The sequence below is a fragment of the Juglans microcarpa x Juglans regia genome, chromosome 5D (assembly GCF_004785595.1).
Source record: "Juglans microcarpa x Juglans regia isolate MS1-56 chromosome 5D, Jm3101_v1.0, whole genome shotgun sequence".
NCBI classification, from domain to species: domain Eukaryota; kingdom Viridiplantae; phylum Streptophyta; class Magnoliopsida; order Fagales; family Juglandaceae; genus Juglans; species Juglans microcarpa x Juglans regia.
Window position 1 is genome coordinate 14,665,198 of NC_054602.1, and position 19,227 is coordinate 14,684,424.

General features: G+C 32.6%; 2 protein-coding genes across 3 annotated transcripts; one reads left to right on the forward strand and one right to left on the reverse strand.

Moving 5' to 3' along the window:
* Nucleotides 1-2,782: 2,782 nt before the first annotated feature.
* On the reverse strand, nucleotides 2,783-8,545 carry LOC121266139. Of its 2 annotated transcripts, none has more exons than XM_041169872.1 (6): nucleotides 8,377-8,545; nucleotides 7,694-8,217; nucleotides 5,514-5,564; nucleotides 3,826-3,959; nucleotides 3,382-3,482; nucleotides 2,783-3,258 (listed from the first exon to the last, which is right to left on the reverse strand). In XM_041169872.1, exons 2-6 carry the CDS (start codon nucleotides 8,126-8,128, stop codon nucleotides 3,077-3,079), a joined length of 903 nt encoding a protein of 300 aa, XP_041025806.1. In that variant the 5' UTR covers nucleotides 8,129-8,217; nucleotides 8,377-8,545; the 3' UTR covers nucleotides 2,783-3,076. The 2 variants fall into 2 exon arrangements, with proteins under 2 accessions (XP_041025806.1, XP_041025807.1); XM_041169873.1 differs by having other exon boundaries at nucleotides 8,331-8,508.
* Nucleotides 8,546-11,537: 2,992 nt separating this feature from the next.
* LOC121265712 lies at nucleotides 11,538-11,990 on the forward strand. Its single transcript, XM_041169399.1, has one exon. It carries the CDS (start codon nucleotides 11,538-11,540, stop codon nucleotides 11,988-11,990), a length of 453 nt encoding a protein of 150 aa, XP_041025333.1.
* Nucleotides 11,991-19,227: the final 7,237 nt, after the last annotated feature.

Below are 19,227 nucleotides of genomic sequence, written 5' to 3' on the forward strand. Positions count from 1 at the left end.
TCAATTTGCTGCAACTAGAGGTGTAAAAATTAACCAGAAAACTCAGACCGGTCCGGTCCGGTCCGGTCCGAGACCGATTCCCTTAGTTTCAAAACTAGCTAGTATCAGTCCAGTTCTAGATCTATGCTTTCTAAGACCAGATCGGTTCACTATATTATATATTTTAAATTAATTTTCTAAATATTATATATAATATTTTTTATGTTATATATAATTTTTATATATAATATATTTAATAATATATATTATAATTATATATAAAATAATGTTATTATATATAATATAAAGTTTTAATCTTAAACTTGAAAATTTATTTGATTATATGCTTTAAACATAATATATATATATAATAATAACTTTTTATAGCCTGATAAATTCTCAACATATTTCTTTTGGTAAATACATAAAACATTAGTAATACTAATATGCATTAGTATATTAATTACATTTAATGTCTTAATACTAATACTATTAAAACCGAAAAATCGAACCGAATAAGACCGGAATCAATAAAACCGGAGGTACTAGTTTAGAAGGTTAACCAATGCGTAATTGATTTTCGAAAATACAAAATCAGTGCATACCAGTTCGATCCTAAATTTTGTCCAAAACCAAACTAGACCGGACTGGTTACACCCTTAGCAGTAACGGGGGAAAGGAGAAGCCATAGATAAAAGAGAAGTGCTACAACTACAAAGAGATCCTACAAAAGTAAATTTATGAACTAATATGACTTCATATGATATGTTAGATCTATTTTACAATAAAAGTAACTTCACAATCTAACCTTTCACATCAAATTACGTCAGTTTGTGAATTTACTTTTGTAAAATCTTTTTGTGGTTAAAATATTTCTTCAAATAAAATCATCACAGGTGACTCACATACTAACATGGATATAATGTGTAAGAGATAAAAAAGAATGCACCTCCGTAATATCTTAACGTGAGATTGTAAATGTTATTCGGCAAATTTAAAAAGAAATGAACAAAATTAGCTTAATGCAGAGCATACTCAATGGATTAGTTAAAGTTAAATGACATTTTTTATGAATGTAAGAGAAATTTAACTTTTAACTTTTTTATTCACATAAATCTCCATACTAGAAAATCTATTTTTTTCATTATATAATAATGAATAATTAATAATTTCAAAAATATTTAATTTTTTTAATTATTAATTTAATTTATTTTATCATATTTTACTATTCTACCTATTATATATTAATTAATAATTATATTCTAATTAAATTAATATATCATTAACTCAAATTAATATATCAATTGTGATAAAATATGTAATAGAAAGAAAGGGAGAGAGAAATAATTGATAAAATATGTATTTGATGTATACACAGTAACTTTCAAATTTAGAAAAACTTTTAAAAATCACTGTGAATATATTTTGCTCTCTAATAACGAAATACTCCATAAATTTAGTAATCTATTGAAGATGCTCTTATATATCAATTTTTTTTTTGATGTCGTATGTTATATAAGATTACAAGCGAGTACTTATCAAAAAAGAATACAAACGAGTCAAGTTAAAGTAAATAGCGGATGGTTAAACTTTATTCATTTAACTTTTTATTTAAACACGAGATGAACTTGAATTTTTCATCGAATTAGATTTTATATTCACAAAAGCTTATTTAATATTTGAACAAATTCAAACTTGATCACGAATATTTTCATTTTAATAAAATAAATTATTTATATTATGTTTTATATCTTTATTAACAATAAGATTGTGCAAAAATCTGAAAATCTAACTGCATTCTGACTCTATTTCAAATACAACAAAACAGAGTCGGTGTCCTTTTTTTTTTAGTTTTTCAATCGGCGTCAGAAGTGTCTCCAGACCGACTTCGACTTCGATCGGATCCAACTCCAACTTTACCCTCAGACTTAAATCAGATATCCATATATAAATCATATATATTAGTATAGTTATATAGTTATATAACTATAACATATAGTTAAATTCAATAATATACTAATATGAACTAATTATTATAAAATAATATACTTATACTATAATATAAATAGACTAATAATAATTTAGTATATGTAAACATTATAGTATTACTATCATACATAATCAAGTATAGAAATAAGTTAGGCACTAGTATTGAAATAAGTATAGTATAATAAGTTATTAACTCATAATACTAATTTACTAAAGTATAATAATATATAATTAGACACTAGAAGGTCTAGTATATAATTAAGTAGAAATAAGTTAGACACTAATATAATGACATGTAATATTAATATATAACATGTAATTGGACACTATAGTATAAGTCTAGCATATCAATAAATTAGACACTAGTATATAAATAACTAATAAGTTTAGTATAATAAGTTAATGACAAATAATACTAATTTATTAATTAATTATAATTTATAAATAAATTAGAAATAAGTTATAAATAAGTATAGAAATTTGAAAATCCACAAAAATACCTTGTTTAAAAATGGGCTAAATATAAAGTAAAAAAAAATCTAACTCTGACTTGACAAGTAGGTAAATCGAGTCAGAGCCAACACAAGTCAGAGTCTAAGTTTGGATTTAAACTTCGACAAAGTCGGAATCAGATTTAGGGAATTCCGACTTCAATAAAGTTGATGCTCACCCCTAATTTACAAGTTATAACAAACAAATTTTGATTTTTTGTTATTATCTTTATAAATTTTACATATGCATATATCAATCATTATATTTATAAGGCTTCAAATAAAATGTTTAATTTTAGGAACATGACATCCTCTAATGTCTTTAAATATTAAAAATATTCTCAATATAAATGTAGAGGTAATACTGTAGAAAATAATACATGTGCCATACTCTTCGCTACCGAGTTATGCTTTTTATAGGGTTTCAAAGAAAGTAATAATTGAGACACTTTTCTATTGATGGGCATTTTAAATATGTTCCCAATGCTTTTTTTTTTTTTTTTTTTTTTGGGGGGGAGGGTGTTGCATCTTCCTCAATAAACAATCATTGTGGGCTGTGTCTATGTTCACTGCAATATATACACAAGGTATTACTCAATTGGGAAGCAGCAAACCTCTTAAATTTCCACTCTATCAATTGCACTGTCATCTTCGTTTTCTGAGCTGTGCTCCCCTCGAGAGAGGATATTCATAAAGGTCTTTGTGGCTTCGCCAACAGCACGAGAAGTCTTCTTTGCAGCTCCTGCAACGACAGGTTGCAAAGAGATGATGGGCAGGCTTGCTCTCTCTTGAATCATTGCTGTATCGTACAAACAAGCGCCAATATAAAATTAATAATCAGAAACAAAATTAGAAAAAAAAAAGAAGTTTCTCTCTTCCACTTCTTTCTTTTGAGTTAGTACAGTTGAAGCTTTTAACATACAGATAGTTTGCTGTCGAGCAAGTGTTCCAATCTGTCGAATTCCAGCTTCTGCCGCTTGAACCGCTTGAGCTGATTTGCTGACCCCATCAGCTATCTCTTGGCTGAGTACCAATTCGAATAAACAAATACCATAATTGAAGCATACTAGATACTAGACAACATCAATGAAACAGCAAGAGGTAGTGGAGGTGGTGGTGGTCATAACATTCAACAAAATGACTTTTTTTTTTTTTTCCTCTTTATATATGTGTAATCTCAATACAAAGCGCAAAGGGGCGAAACCTTAGTACACGAAGTATACAAGAGGACCCTATTTAGAATAAAGAAAAAAACACAGCATTGAACAACATAACAAAAAATTTAATTTATGGTATCTTTTATAAGTAAAAGAAAACTGAATAATGTTTTTGTTCTCAAGGAGGAGCAAAAGCATCTTATGGTCACCTCAAATCACTTAGTTCCAGCGTAAGGTCGCTGATTTCCATGCCAGAGAGCCGAATAGCAGCCATTGTACTGGGGAGCTCCTCACGGGCTGTATCTGCTAGCTTTGAGAGAGATTTTGCAGCTCTCCCCATTGCCTTAAGGACATAGAGGAAAAATAGATACATATAAATCAGTGTCTAGAAAACTATTTATAGACCTGCCTATCACATCAAGCTTTTAGAAAATATGTACACATCTGCAATCAGAATCATCCACAAATAAGAATAACAACTTGCCAGAGAGGACTCTAAACATTAGAATGCACCAGCAAAAAAGGCATAAATCATGACTTGCAGCCTGATAAACCTCATTATAAGGTCCAAATTAGAACAAAGAATGAATAGCATGAGGAATCATCTATATGAAAACCTCTTTAAATCATGAATGCAAGATACTTTGCACATTTTTTAATCTAACAAACTAGTGAGCTTCAAAGTTATTGGAACATCATCAACAGATTATCATACGATAATCCCAGCACTTCAAATGGTCACTACAATTGTAACTGCCTGACCCAAAAATATAAGATTAAACAGAAAGTGTAAAATGAGGATCATATCATATTATTAATTTTTTGAAACAATATGCTTACAAACTTAAGGTATTGGCTGTGGAGAAAATTTTGAGACAAGCTAGGGTTGATGTATCTGATATATGAAAGAAAACCCTCATTCTTATGCCAGACCAGAAAAAATTATATGAGAGCACAAGTCAAGCACGCATAGCAGCAGATACTCTAAAATCTAGGCTTTAAATGACACCACCCAAACCAACTTCTCCATTACCATCCTCGGGCAGTAATGCTCTCTTGTGTTCCCGTACAATTGATGGAATCACACAGTAACATCACTGACCAATATAAATAATCAGATCATTAGTCTAAAGAGAGGAAAATTTCAAAGCATAAACTCTTTGCCGAAAAAATTACTCTTATGTCACCCAAAAGAGCGTTAAACTACATTAACCTCAGGAATATAACCAATTCCTCATCAAGTACACCAATCTAGCAACTGAAAAGCAGTTTTCACAAGATGGCTTGTCCCTAGCATTGCTCTTTATGTAAAGTCTCATCCATCAGTTCAACAAAACCAACAAGCAGAATGTTAATCATACTTCCATAAACAATTAAAAATAACCATTCCAAGGTATGCCCCAGGAAGCTTTGCGTACTTTTTAATTTTGGATTTAGGCACTACCAAAATAGAAGAATGTGCATAACTACACATATCAGGGAATCATTGGGAAATTACATCTGATAGTTCAGATTTGACCTTTAGCGATTAGCTGAAAGAGCAAGAGAATGGAAACAATTTCTTATAAAAAAAAAAAGAATGGAAACAATTGTTTGTGAAAGAAGTAAAGCACTTTGTCACCTATTTTAGGTCCAACAAGGCAAAAAAACAAACCACTTTGTCCCATTACAGGCCCAAAAAGGAAACATTAAGAAAAAAAAAGGCTGGAAGATTGAAGCATAAATGGGTACTGACCATAACGTTTAAGTCACACTTAATTCTCATGCTAAAATTTTAAACACAAAAGAAAGGGCAGTCACAATAGTCATAAGTGAGATGAATAATGTTATCATATATAATGTTGGGGCATGCAATACAAAGATATTATGAGCTTAAACAAAACACCAGTCAACTTACAAATAGTGTTGGGACGGCTGCAATAACAAGGCTAGTAAATGCCACAGAAGTCTGCACATGTTAAAATTAACTTACAATCACAAATAATAACAAAATCAACATAAATCATGGACAATTGCAATCAAACTTAAGCTTCTAGGCATGTCAGGAAAATATAGCACACTTAATGACCATCAGAAGTTTGATTACAGCATATTCAAATGAATCAAACCATAACCGATTCTTCTAGTGCATCCCAAAGAATAAACTAATTTATCACCAATTTCTAATAAAACTTCTTGTAAAGTACCATGGAACAAATAACACCCTTTTGAAAAATCACATATTCTTCTGACTTCCACAACAAGAATTCTTTAATAGTACTGAAGAAGTTTCAATGAACTATTAACCCCTAGGGGTTGGCTCAAGTGGTAAAGGCCTTAATCTGGTGGTATGCTCCTTCTAGGTCTAAGGTTTGAATCCTCTTAGATACAAACAATTCCTAGGGGTCATCGGACTGAGAGACTTTTCCTTTGAATTACCTGATGTGCATTTGCTGGAAACTCCTTATCGAGGACTTGTACACCCCCAGGATTAGTTTGGATGCTATTCTCGGACACCAGGTGCCAATAAAAAAAAAGATTCAATGAACTATTTCAATGTCTCCTTTTTAATAGAAAATAGACACAAAAAAAAAAAAAAAAAAAATCTTCCAATAGTTCATTGAAATTAAGGCCTCATTTGGATGTTGAGATGAGATGAAAAGTCTATGAATAGTAGTGAAATGATTTGTGAATAATTGTGAAATGGTTTGAGTTAAGATGTTTTATTGAATTTTTGAAAATGAGAGAGAAAAAGTTGAATAAAAATATTATAAAGTTAAAATATTATTATAATATAATTTTTGTCTTGGAATTTGAAAAAGTTGAAACGTTTTTTGTGTTTTGTTTGAAAGTTTGGAAAAATTGTAATTATTAGATAATAGTTAGATGAAAAAGTTGAAAATTTGAAATTGAAAAGTGTTCGTATTTGAGTGATGTTTAGATGTCGAGATGAGACATCTCAACCAGCCCTAAGACAGAACAGTGGGATTTTTCTTATTGCAAAAATCATGAATTGAAAACAATTTCCACTCCCTTCAAAATGACCAATGCCATCAGCTGCAGCCTTTTCATTTTTAGGGAATATGCGACCTTAAAAGGCTGCTTTAAAACTTATTTGGATTGATGCATCACGTCAAATTGTAAAGCCCTTTTAATTGCAAAATGGATCCGATGTATCAAACCAGTAGGTTTTTAAGCTCTCCCTTTTTGTCATTTTCTTTGTAGGCCTGGCATTTCCCAAAACAAATTTGATCTATAAGAAGTACTGAAAACCTTTTGGATGTTTCACATGAATAGAAATTTGTATCTGCTTATGTGACACGTTTTTTCAAGGGAACTTCTGTTAATTGGAAAAGTCATTAGAATTTGCAACAATCGCGGCAATAGACATAAAAAAGTTAAAATGCAGTCATTTAGGGGATTTCTAAATGCAACTCCTTGGCTTCTTATTTTTAATAGCTCTATTCAAATAATGGATTTGTTGTGATACCTCATATGATAACGATAATGGTAGATGGTGTATAGGATCCCATATTGCTTGGAAAGGAAAAGTTTTTGCTCTTAACAATATTCTAATGGAGTTCCAATTGTATCATTGATGGGTCTTTTTGGAGTATAGATCATGTGGTTTGGGCCTTCCATTGGGGCGTTACAAATGATATCAGAGTCTATCACAACTAGAAATGTAAGACTTGAGCCGTGTCAGCTACGAGGGGCTGGTCCGACGACGACATCGAGACTTTAAGGAGGGTAGATTGTGATACCTCATATGATAAGAATAAGGGTAAGTGGTTTATGAGATCTCATATTGCTTGGGAAGGAGAAGTTCTTGCTTTTATAAAGTTCTAATAAAACTCCAATTATATCATTGACTAGTCCTTGGAGTATAGGCCATTTGGTTTGGGCCTTCCATTGGAGTGTTACATTTGCATTTCCAGTCTAATGGATAACATGCACTGAAAAGCTTAAGTGTGCCACTAAATCCTAGTGGCACATCAGGCATGCCCTATATAAACAAAGAAATCCAATCAAAGGTATTCAAAGCTAGAAGCTCAAACAACAACGCCATTATATTCAAAAGCCTAAATTTCCTCATACCGTGCAAGCAATGAAAGCCAAGAGGAAGAACGCTTGGTCACTCAAGCTCAGTTTGGCCGCAGGTACAACGTTTGCCGGAACACTGGGGCTCCCCACTTCCACATTCCATCGAGTCTGTGAGTTTTCATCTTCAACCAGGTCTTCTCTCGAAACCTCCTCCAACCCACGATTCTTTAATTGGTCGTTAGATGGTCCTGCGGTATGGGAACTGCAAAGAGAAACCAATCTAGACGGCTTGTACCGGGAATTTAAGGAGACTATGGAGGGGAAAGTAAAGCGTTTTACGCAGTACACATTTGGATTCTTTGGCTGATACGAGGATGTATAGGCACAAAACGGAGCAAATGGGTGTGAGCAATTAGTACTTATAAGAGCAGATTTCATTGTGGACTCTAGGGAATCGGGGAGATTTCCAATAATAACAATACCAATCATGGAAATCTGAGATATGACACGTATTATAAGGGAATCTGAGATATTACAAGAAAATCAAGCAAGACTTGAGGATACCCATAATCCACCACCTGAAAACAGATTCAAGAGTAGGGTTTCAAGATACGAGTTTAATCCGTCGAACAAACAGGCAATTTATTATTTAAGGGAAAAGAAAACGGTTTCAAGAGCAATAGTATCCTACCTTGGATGTCACTATAACTCGATTAGTGGAAGGTTGTAACTTGTACGTGTGCCTTCACTGCAACTCTATACTTCATGTTCGGTGACCTGGCAGTTGTCTCTCTGTATATATCTAGAGAGTAAAACCAGCCACGACCTTTTTCTCCTCCTCTTTTTTTTTTTTTTTTTTTTTTTTTTTCCTAAAATAAATGTGAACCCTAATTTTTGTATTTAATTTTTATTTTTAGTTTGATCAATTCGTTCCTTATTGATATTGTCTTTTTAATATCGATATGTTTATGTTCGTTGTATAAATTGCCTGTGTAAGTTGCAACTGTGATCAAGATTATCTGTTGAATGATAAATAATAATAATAATAATAATAAAATAATTATTTCTTCTTTCAAACCTTTAATCTTAGTTAGAGCTTGCATAAAATAATTTTCCAGGAGGAATCCCTCTCTATTTGCTTTGGAATCAAGGTTGTAATCACTTGTTGAGCCAATCCCAAGAATTATTGTCAACAAGCATTCAAACCTAAGTTAGATGGAATCATCCTCATCTTATTGTTTATAATACCATGTTTTTATAAGAGCCGAAATCAACAAAAAGCCATTTGTAATTTGGGGGCCTTTATAAAATTGGGAGCCTGGGGATATTTCCAAGTTACCTATCCCTTGGGCTGGCCCTGTCCACAACGCTGACCACGCGCAATGAGCGGAGCAGTTATTTGGGCCCATATTAATTTAAAGACAAAATGTTAGTCGACCTGTGATTGGGAATGCCAGCACTATGCATTCAGAACAGACCCAGCACCAATAATCTTCCGGTCTTTCGTAGAGTTAGCGACCGATTGTTAAAGGTTCATTCTATCATCAAGTTAGTGCGGATATTCTGTCCACATTATTAATATTATACGATTTGATTTATAAGACTAATTAATATAAAAAATTGCACAACATATGGAAATGAGAGAAAATGTCATTCACGCCTCACTAAGGTAGTCCAAGACTAGATAAGATGGTTCAAAGCAGTAGTATGGTGCCAGTTCATACATTTATAGCTATGAATAGAAAATAAATACAGAAAATGTAAATAGAGATGGAGACACACAGATGTATATGGTTCAGCATCTACAAGTTGTTTGGAAAGCAAATCTACTATAATATGAATATTTTATAGTCTCTCATGGTTTATCATTTCTCTTTGTACAATAGAGGTTGGAGACCTCTTTTCTAGAAAATATAATATCTTGAAACTCTCCTTCTAAGGTGAAGATGATGCTCTATGTTCTCATAGATTTTCCTTAGCCTCATCTTTTATATCCCTTTTATTCTGACTCTTGGGAGTGATAATGAATGACTACTTTTACGTCTCGTCTCGTGTTTGACTTGTTTTTTTCTCTTTATTCTTTTTCTTCATTTTTCTCTAACACATTGCCTTCCCTTTTCTACTCATTTTTTTTTACCTTATCCATTTTCTCTTCTTCCTTTTAGCTTCCTGAGGATGATTTGGGCTTAGTAGGTCTTGGCTGAACCTAATGTATTTACCCCCAAACAAGACTCAAATCAATAATTTTTCTTTATAAATTAAATTTTTTCACATTAAAGATACACACACATCGGCTTCAGAATAGAAATTTTAAGTATCAAAACATATATGTGAGAAAAATCTACTAATTATTTTTTCCCTTTTTACTTTGATTCATTCCATTTCTTTATCAGTGACGATGCAAGTTTCCAATCTTGATATGACAAATTCCTGATCAGCTCAATCTGAGGATATATAGCATAATGAGCTTTATATTAATGGCATCTGATGAAACTGGAGACCCTAACCTTCCTCACATTTTCTTGTTTTGGCCATTAATTATTTCCTCAGCCTTCCATTGAGGATATATAGCATGGTGAACTTTATGTTAATAGCTAAAGACCGGAATTCCGTATTTCCCAGTGTACCCAAAACTCAATGTAACTTCTAATACTTCCATTGTACCCTAAACTCAATGAAATTCTAATTATTTCATTTAAAAAAGCAAGTAACATGAATTGGCAAATTGAGGCGCCTCAAGGCCTGGGATTCTATTTGCAGAAATGATTGGTATACAGGGAAAAATCACGTACAGAAGAACTCCTCACAAGTTTTTGTATAATGCAAGGGAAATGATGGATGTCCCGCTGGGGGCTACCGCTGGTAGCTCCCGCTCTCAATTTTTTAATTTTTTTTTACTTAATGATTAAGGATGCATTTTTAAATAATATTGTGATTTTTTTTATTTTTTTAAAAAATATTTAAAAATGTTAAAAAATACATATATAAAAAGAAAGAAAGAAAAAAAAAATCCTAAGACTAGGGCTGTAGAGCCATCCATAATGCAATGAACAGGGTTGGTATATTTTTCCGTCAAAGGCAGATGCCTACAGTATGGTTGTATGATCTACAATTATAGAGGAAAAGACTAAGGTCCCTTGCTACCTTAATTAGTCGATCAAATGCAGGTCTCTGATATGTCTTGTCCTTTAATTTCAGCGCTAGCTGGCCTTCCTCCCTAGTTTAGTTGTATCCTTGGTCAACTTATATAGCCATTTCTTACATTAAAACCTTGATGGTTGTTCCATCGACCCATCACCACTTTTCAGTTCATTTATTTATTATTATTATTATTATTATTATTATTTGTCGTAGCACTGGGACTGATTCTTCCTATTTAATTCCCAACAAACGGTATAAAAGTTGTGATCAGGAACCCTATTTTGTCCGGTATTTTTTAATTTTGCGCATATATATATATATATATATATATATATCTAGCTAGCTTGGTAGTACGGGATATTCGTTGATATTTTTCATATATATGTTGTACAGCTTACTTTTCTTGTATATAGCTTGATTATAGGACATAGGCTTTCTTTCTTGTATTTAAACTCTTATACATCCTTATGTAACAAATAGAAAAAAACTTATTTCCAACAATCATGCGTGTATACTCTGTTTCCTAACATGGTGTCGGCGCCAGCAATAATCTTTGTCTAGGGTTCCATCATAAGCTTCTTTCATGACTGTCGGTGACGCACCTGCAGTGACTTCCAGTCACTCATCTTATGCATTTTAGCCCATTAGTGATGTTTCTTCTTCATATTTTATTCACTCGGCAGATCATCCGAGATCTCTCCTTGTGTCCTCTCTTTTTTTAGGTGATAACTACTCCACTTAACGTCAAGCGACGAAGATGGCTCTCAATGCTAAGAACAAGCTCGGTTTTGTTGACGGCACGCTCACGAAGCCAACCAACGACGATGTGGCTGCAAAATTGTGGGAACGATGCAGTGATATGGTTCTCTCTTGGCTCCTTAACAGCATCAATAAGTCCCTCACCGGATGTCTTATCTATTGCAATACACCACAAGAAGTTTGGCTTGATTTGGAATCTGGTTTCTCACAGAGCAACAATCCACGCATATTTCGTCTCAAACGCGATATCGCCACACTTCGTCAAGATGCCATGCCGATTGCTCAATATTATAACACTATCAAACAATATTGGGAGGAGTTGGTTGCCCTTCAATCAATGCCTACTTGCACTTGTGGTGGTTTACAAGAGTTGGTCAATATTCAAGTAGTGGAGCGGGTTTTTCAATTTCTCATGGGCTTAAATGATTCCTACGCTCAAATCAGAAGCTAAATCTTAGCAATGGACCCCTTACCTCCTGTTAATCAGGTCTATTCTATCATCCACCAGGAAGAAAATCAAAGACTTCTCCATTTACCTCTACCAACTCCAGACGTTGCTGCCATGTCTGTCAATCATGCTTCCAGTGCTGATTCTCGCAGTAAGGGTCGTAGCCGCATCATTTGTGACCATTGCGGTAAACCTGGTCATTCTAAGACTTCTTGCTACAAGCTGATTGGGTATCCATCGCATTGGAATCAAAACCGCTCCTCTCAACGTCCTGACTTGCAGAAACAACCGGTTGCACATCAGGTCTCTAGTAGTTTGATTGTCCCTAAAACAAACAGTGCCATTCCTGGCCTCACTAGTGAGCAATATAAGCAATTGATGGCCTTCTCACACCTCCTTCTGCTAATTTTGTTGGTACTTATTCTTTGCCTTCTTGTCTCTCTGTTTTTTCTTCTAACGTTGAATGGGTTATAGACAATGGTGCTTCTGACCATATGTGTAACCATTCCTTTTCTCTTAAGGCTCCTACTTGTCATCATCTTAGTCATGTTCATCTACCTACAGGTGATGTTGTTCCTGTGTCTCATATGGGCTCTGTTTCTTTATCCCCCACACTTACTCTGCAGAATGTTCTCTTCTTGCCAAATTTTCAATTATCTCATGTCTGTTAGCAAAATCACCAAGTCACTCAATTGTATTGCTATTTTCTTTCCCACTTTTTGTGTTTTTCAGGACCTAGCCTTGAAGATGCTGATTGAAATGGGTGAGGAGCGTAATGGACTCTACTACTTCAAGCCGATCACTTCTACTGCCTTAAACGTGAACCGATCATTGCAATTTGACCATTGGCATCAGTGGCTTGGACATCCTTCTCCTTCTTGTATGCCTCGTTTTTTGTCCAATTCTTATTCTTCCACACATTGTGATGTTTGTGCTAAAGGAAAACATACTTGGCTTCCTTTTAATTTAGTTTCAAATAAAAACACATTTGTTTTTTAGCGTATTTATTGTGATATTTGGGGAGGATATCCCACACCCTCCATCACGGGAGCACATTATTTTTTTTACTATTGTTGACGATTATTCTCGTGTTACTTGGTGTATTTGATGCGTTTTAAATCTGACACTTTATAATATCTCAAAAATTTCTTTGCCATGGTTCACGCTCAATTTCAATGTAAAATTCACCACGTTCGAACCGATAATGGCCAAGAATTTTTATCTCATCAAACTCAAGCTTTTTTTAATAATCATGGTGTTTTACATGAAAAGACTTGTGTACATCAACAAAATGACGTCGCTGAACGCAAACATCATCTTCTTCTTAATGTTGCACGATGTTTGCGCTTCCAAGCAAATCTCTCGCTCTCTTTTTGGGGTGAATGCATTCTTACCGCCACTTACTTGATAAATCGGACATCATCAACTAGTCTTGGTAATATTACTCCCTATGAGCGTCTTTTTAACAAAGCACCCTCCTATAATTATTTGAAAATTTTTGGTTGCTTATGTTATGCCCAAACTTTACGCTCTCATAGGGATAAATTTCAGCCTCGTGCCTCCCCTTGTGTTTTTGTTGGTTACCCATTTGGTCATAAAGCTTACCGTGTATTTAATTTAGAAACAAAAAAATTATTTATTTCTCATGATGTCACATTTGTCGAATATGTTTTTCCTTTCCATCATCATTCGCCACCATCACATAATGTCTCTGATATCCCTCAACCTATCCTGGACATCCCCATGCCTCCATCCAACCCTATACCGTCGACACTAGTTGAGTCCGTGGATCCTTCTTCCTCTACTGACCCTTCGCCACCTACTAGATCCCGTCGGTCCATCACTAGACCATCTCAATTATATTCGCCCTACCTTACAACCTGAGTCCATTGCGCCTTCCCCCACTTCATAACATCCCACAGGTACGGTTCACCCTCTTGCAAATTTTCTTTCTTACCATCTTCTCTCTCCCAAACATTTTGTTTTTTTATCTGCTTTGAATAATCATCTTGATCCTCATAGTTATTCTGAAGCTGCTCATCATTCTCATTGGCGTGATGCCATGACTTCTGAGCTTAATGCTTTAGATGCTAATCATACAAATGGGTTTTTAAAACCAAATTCCGTGTTGATGGGTCCATCGAAATATATAAAGCTCGCTTGGTTACCAAGGGTTACACTCAAGTTGAAGGGCTCGATTACCATGACACTTTTGCCCTAGTTGCCAAACTTGTCACGGTTCGTTGTGTTCTTGCCATTGCTGCTGCTCGTCATTGGCATATACACCAATTAGATGTTCATAATGCCTTTCTTCACGGCGACCTTGATGAGAAAGTTTATATGGTACCTCCACCAGGATATTGTCGTAAGGGGGAGAACTTATTTTGCCGCCTACACAAGTCTATCTATGGTCTTAAGCAAGCATCAAGGAATTAGTACTCCAAACTCTCTTCTGTCCTTTTGTCTGCAGGCTTCAAACAATCACATGCTAATCATTCTCTATTTACTCGCTCTCAAGGCACTTCTTTTATTGCCATACTTATGTATGTGGATGACATCTTAATAACAGAAAATGATCTTGCTGCCCTTAATTCAGTCAAACAATTATTGGCTGCCTAGTTTAAGATCAAAGATCTTGGTGATCTCAAATATTTTCTTGACTTGGAAATTGCTCGGTCACCTTCTGGGATTTTTATCAACCAACGCAAGTACACCTTGGACATTCTCTCTAATTCAGGTCATTTAGGTACTTGGCTTGCTCATTTTCCCATAGAGCAAAATTTGAAGTTGACTCATGATGAGGGTGAACTGCTATCAGATCCCAGCATTTATCGGAGACTTATTGGTCGTCTTATCTACTTAACCATCACATAACCTGATATTGTTTTTCCTGTTAATGTTTTAAGCCAATTTATGCAGCAACCTTGGCAGCCGCATTACCAAGCAGCTCTGCGTATTCTCCGCTATCTCAACACTTCTCCTGGACATGGCTTATTTTTTTTCCTCTACATGTACTTTTCAGATTTCGGCCTACTCTGATTCTGATTGGGCGAGTTGCCCCATAACTCGTCGCTCAACTACTGGCTTCTTCATCAAACTTGGTGACAGTCCAATTTCTTGGTGCACAAAGAAACAATCAGTTGTGTCCCACTCTTCCGCTGAAGTCGAATATCGTGCCATGGCCACTACCACCTCTGAACTTGTTTGGCTTAAGCTTTTACTTCATGATTTGGCAGGTTTTCATCCACAACTCATGCTCCTTCATTGTGATAATCAAGCTGCACTTCATATCACTCGTAATCCAATTTTTCATGAAAGGAAGAAACACATAGAAATTGATTGTCATATCATTCATGACAAATTTCGTGCGCACCTCATTTCACCCATTCATATCTCGACTTCTAACCAATTAGCCGACATCTTCACTAAAGCTCTTGGTCGGGACACATTTCATCACTTCCTTCGCAAGTTGGCCATTATGGATCTTCATACATCAACTTGAGGGAGAGTATTACGGGATATTCATTGATATTTTCCATATATGTTGTACAGCTTACTTTCCTTGTATATAGCTTGATTATAGGACAGATTATAGGCTTCCTTTCTTGTATTTAAACTCTTGTACATCCTTCCGTAAGAAATAGAAAAAAACTTATTTCCAGCAATCATGCGTGTATACTCTGTTTCCTAACACTTGGTTCTTATTCTATTCACACACCAGAGGAAAAGATATTTACAATCATAAATTGTATAATTATTACGTAATTATTTAAAAAAAAAATGAATAAAATATGAGACCCACATAAAAAAAATTAATTTTTTAATGGTGGACTCACTCTTTTTCAAAGCGATTACGTGGTATTTATGCACTTCACAGTTGTATGTAGAATTACTCGTTTTTGCGTTTTCAAAAGTACTCAGCCTAGTTTGGATTGAGAGATTATCTCAACTCATCTTATCATTACAACTTTCTTAAATTTCTATACAAAATATAATTATTGTTAGAATATTATTTTTTAATATTATTATTGTTTTGAGATTTGAAAAAGTTGATTGTTTATTATATTTTATGTGAAAATTTAGAAAAGTTGTAATAATGAAATGAGATAGATTTGTATCCAAACGAGCAGGCTTCATTGAATCATTTTGGATGTTGAGATGAAATGAAAAATTTGTAAATAGTAACGAAATTGTTTGAGTTAAGATATTTTATAAAGTTTAATTTGGAAAAACAGAGAGAAAAAGTTGAATAAAAATATTATAAAGTTAAAATATTGTTAGAAATAATTAATTTTTAATTTGAAAAAGTTGAATTATTTTTTATTTTTTTAAAAAGTTATAATAATTAGATAATAATTAAATAAAAAAATTAAAAATTATTTATATTTAAATGATATTTGAATGTTGAGATGAGATCATATGATAAGATCTCAACATTCAAACTAGCCCTAAATTACTGCATGGGTTGGACAAGCTAAACATGAAGGAGATAGATCGCTCCTTATCTAATTGAACCATCATAAATTTAATTTACACACCACCATTCATATCCTCAAGTTTATTAGGTAAATTCTATCACTGATTGAATTCTCAATTTTTCTACACAGTCTTACGTTTAGATATTAAATTAAGTTGAATTGAATTAAATTTAGATGATAAAATATTATTAAAATATTATTTTTTAATATTATTATTATTTTAAAATTTAAAAAAATTAAATTAATTATTATATTTTGTATTGAAATTTAAAAAAATTATAATGATAAATTAAAATGAATGGGAAAGAGTCTAAAATGCAAACGAATCCTAATTAAAAAACTAATCGGCTCTAATAGCTATTAATATATTTTATATATATATATATATATATATATATATATATATGTGCATGTGTCAGTTTTTGTCTAATCTTCACTGATCTTTTACCTTAAAAGGAAAAAAAAAAAAAAAAAGGAAAAGCCAAAAGAAGTAATCATGGAAAGTGGAACCTTAACGCGTTTTTGAACTTTGGTAAAGAAACCTACTAAAAAGTAAAAACCCTAACGCCTCCTTCTAATTAGAGGGCTCAAGGGTACGAATATTTGGATATTGTAGTCAGCGTCGTCTGATCTTTGGAACATAAAAGGAAAAAAATTGACATATCCTTATATATCAAAATAGCTAGATGTAATATAATAGTACTAGCTACCGTGTGTGTGTGTTAATTAAATTGACGTGAGTCTTGATCTAAAATTCATGCAGACTTGAGTGTGTGTCGATCGTAGCATTAATTGATATAATTAAGTGAATTAATTATGAAAAATATTCCCATATTTATTATAGCTAAAGGCTTAATTAATTCAAGTTGCTGGAATTTCATCATGTAAAAGAGAATTATTATATATATAAAGAGATTATATAAAATAAATTTATAAATTGATGTAGTTTTATAAAATCTGTTAGATCTATTTTATAATAAAAATAATTTTATAATCTAACATATCACATCAAACTATATCAATTTATAAATTTACTTTCGTATAATTTTTGTGTAATTCTTAAAATATTTTTCAAATTAAAGAGATTGAATGGATATGCGACAATTCTAATCACTGCTATCACTCTAAAAAGAAGTATATATATATATAATATTACAAAACTAAAAGATCAAACAAAGGCAACAGAACAAAAGTAATATATTAACATCCTCGATCGGTGACTTTAGTGATTTGAAGTGAGGACGTTATTTGGAGCATCCATGGAAAGAATAATTAGTACAAAGAAATTAAAAGGAGGCGATATATATATTATATATATATATATATATATAAGCCTAATTACAACCCACCCTAAAAAAGAAGACATTAGCAGGTCTAATCAAGCTACTAATTAGTCGCCTAGAGACCGAGAGGATGCCAAGAAAAAAGTAGCAAGGCTAAAGGCTAGCTACGACTCCTGTCAAATCAATTGGCCGAGGAGAGCTTTGCTCACATAAAAAAGAGAGAGAAAATTAAACATTCAAACGAAATGGAAGTGAATAACATTCAAATAAGACACATGATTAATCATATCTATCTATAATATCCCATCCCATCGCATAAGTCATATGTATCGAAAATGTTAGTACAATCTCTCAAACTTATCCCTTAATTTTATTATTTATATATTTTAATTTTTACTTAATAGTTAAAAGAAGTATTTATTAATAAAATTGTCTATAATTTTTATTTTTTAATGATTAGAAATTTTAAAAAATATACTTAAAAAAATCAAAAAAAATAACAAATTAATAATTAGCGATACGCCAACGTGGCAGCCCACTAGCACCATCCCCTATGTGTGTATATATATATATATATATATAATTTAATTATAGTCATCGAGAAGCATGCTGCATGCATGCATTAATCTTCCACCAGTAGCCAGCTTCTCCATCATTTTAATTCGGCTTTGTTCATCCTTACGATTTTCTTTTCCTTTTGACTTTGTTGTTCCATCAGTAAAATTGCTTTTCCTTTTCTCCAGATCAAGACTGCGTTTAGATGTTGAAGTGAGTTGAGTTGAGTTAAATTGAATTGATAAAATATTATTAAAATATTATTTATTATTATTATTATTATTATTATTTTGAAATTTAAAAAAGTTAAAGTGTTTATTATATTTTATGTTAGAATTTAAAAAAATTATAATGATGAGTTGAGATGAATTGTGTTTTCAAACGAGGTCTTATTCTTTCTTTTTTGAGTGCTGTTAGGGAGCCTCAGTAGTGATTGTTAGGCGTAGTATTGGGTAAAATTTATTTTTTAATTTTTTAATTTATATTTTTTAAAAATATAAAAAAAATATCAATATACTAATAATCACTTTCTTAATTAACAAGTAAAAAAATATAAAAAGAATAAATATATGAACAAGAAGACAAAATAAAACGGTATAATAACATTATTTTTTTTATCTTTCTAAGGTGAATATATATCACTCGCAAGCTGTCTCAACAGCTGATTTCATTATTTTCTTAAAAATGCTACTTTCACTGATAGGTGGATCCTGATTGAATTCTGATAACTTTTTTTTTTTAATGCTTAGAGATTAAGGAAATATTTTTTAATGATGTTGTAAATATTTTTTAAAAAATATTTAAAGATATAAAAAAATAAAAATAAAAAAACTTTTTTACCGTTATCGAAAAGAAAAATACTATTTACAACCTGCTCTTGCAGCTGCAGGATAATCGCCACATAAAATATATATATATATATAT

What these genes read in the sequence shown, in the direction of transcription:
- LOC121266139 (XM_041169872.1), bottom strand. Translation starts at nt 8,128, where the DNA reads ATGATTGGTATTGTTATTATTGGAAATCTCCCCGATTCCCTAGAGTCC. An exon ending in TGGCTTTCATTGCTTGCACG is followed by an intron (nt 5,565 to 7,693) that starts GTATGAGGAAAT and finishes TAACATGTGCAG; the next exon opens with ACTTCTGTGGCATTTACTAG. An exon ending in CTGGAACTAAGTGATTTGAG is followed by an intron (nt 3,483 to 3,825) that starts GTGACCATAAGA and finishes ATTGGTACTCAG; the next exon opens with CCAAGAGATAGCTGATGGGG.
- LOC121265712 (XM_041169399.1), top strand. Translation starts at nt 11,538, where the DNA reads ATGGCTCTCAATGCTAAGAACAAGCTCGGTTTTGTTGACGGCACGCTC.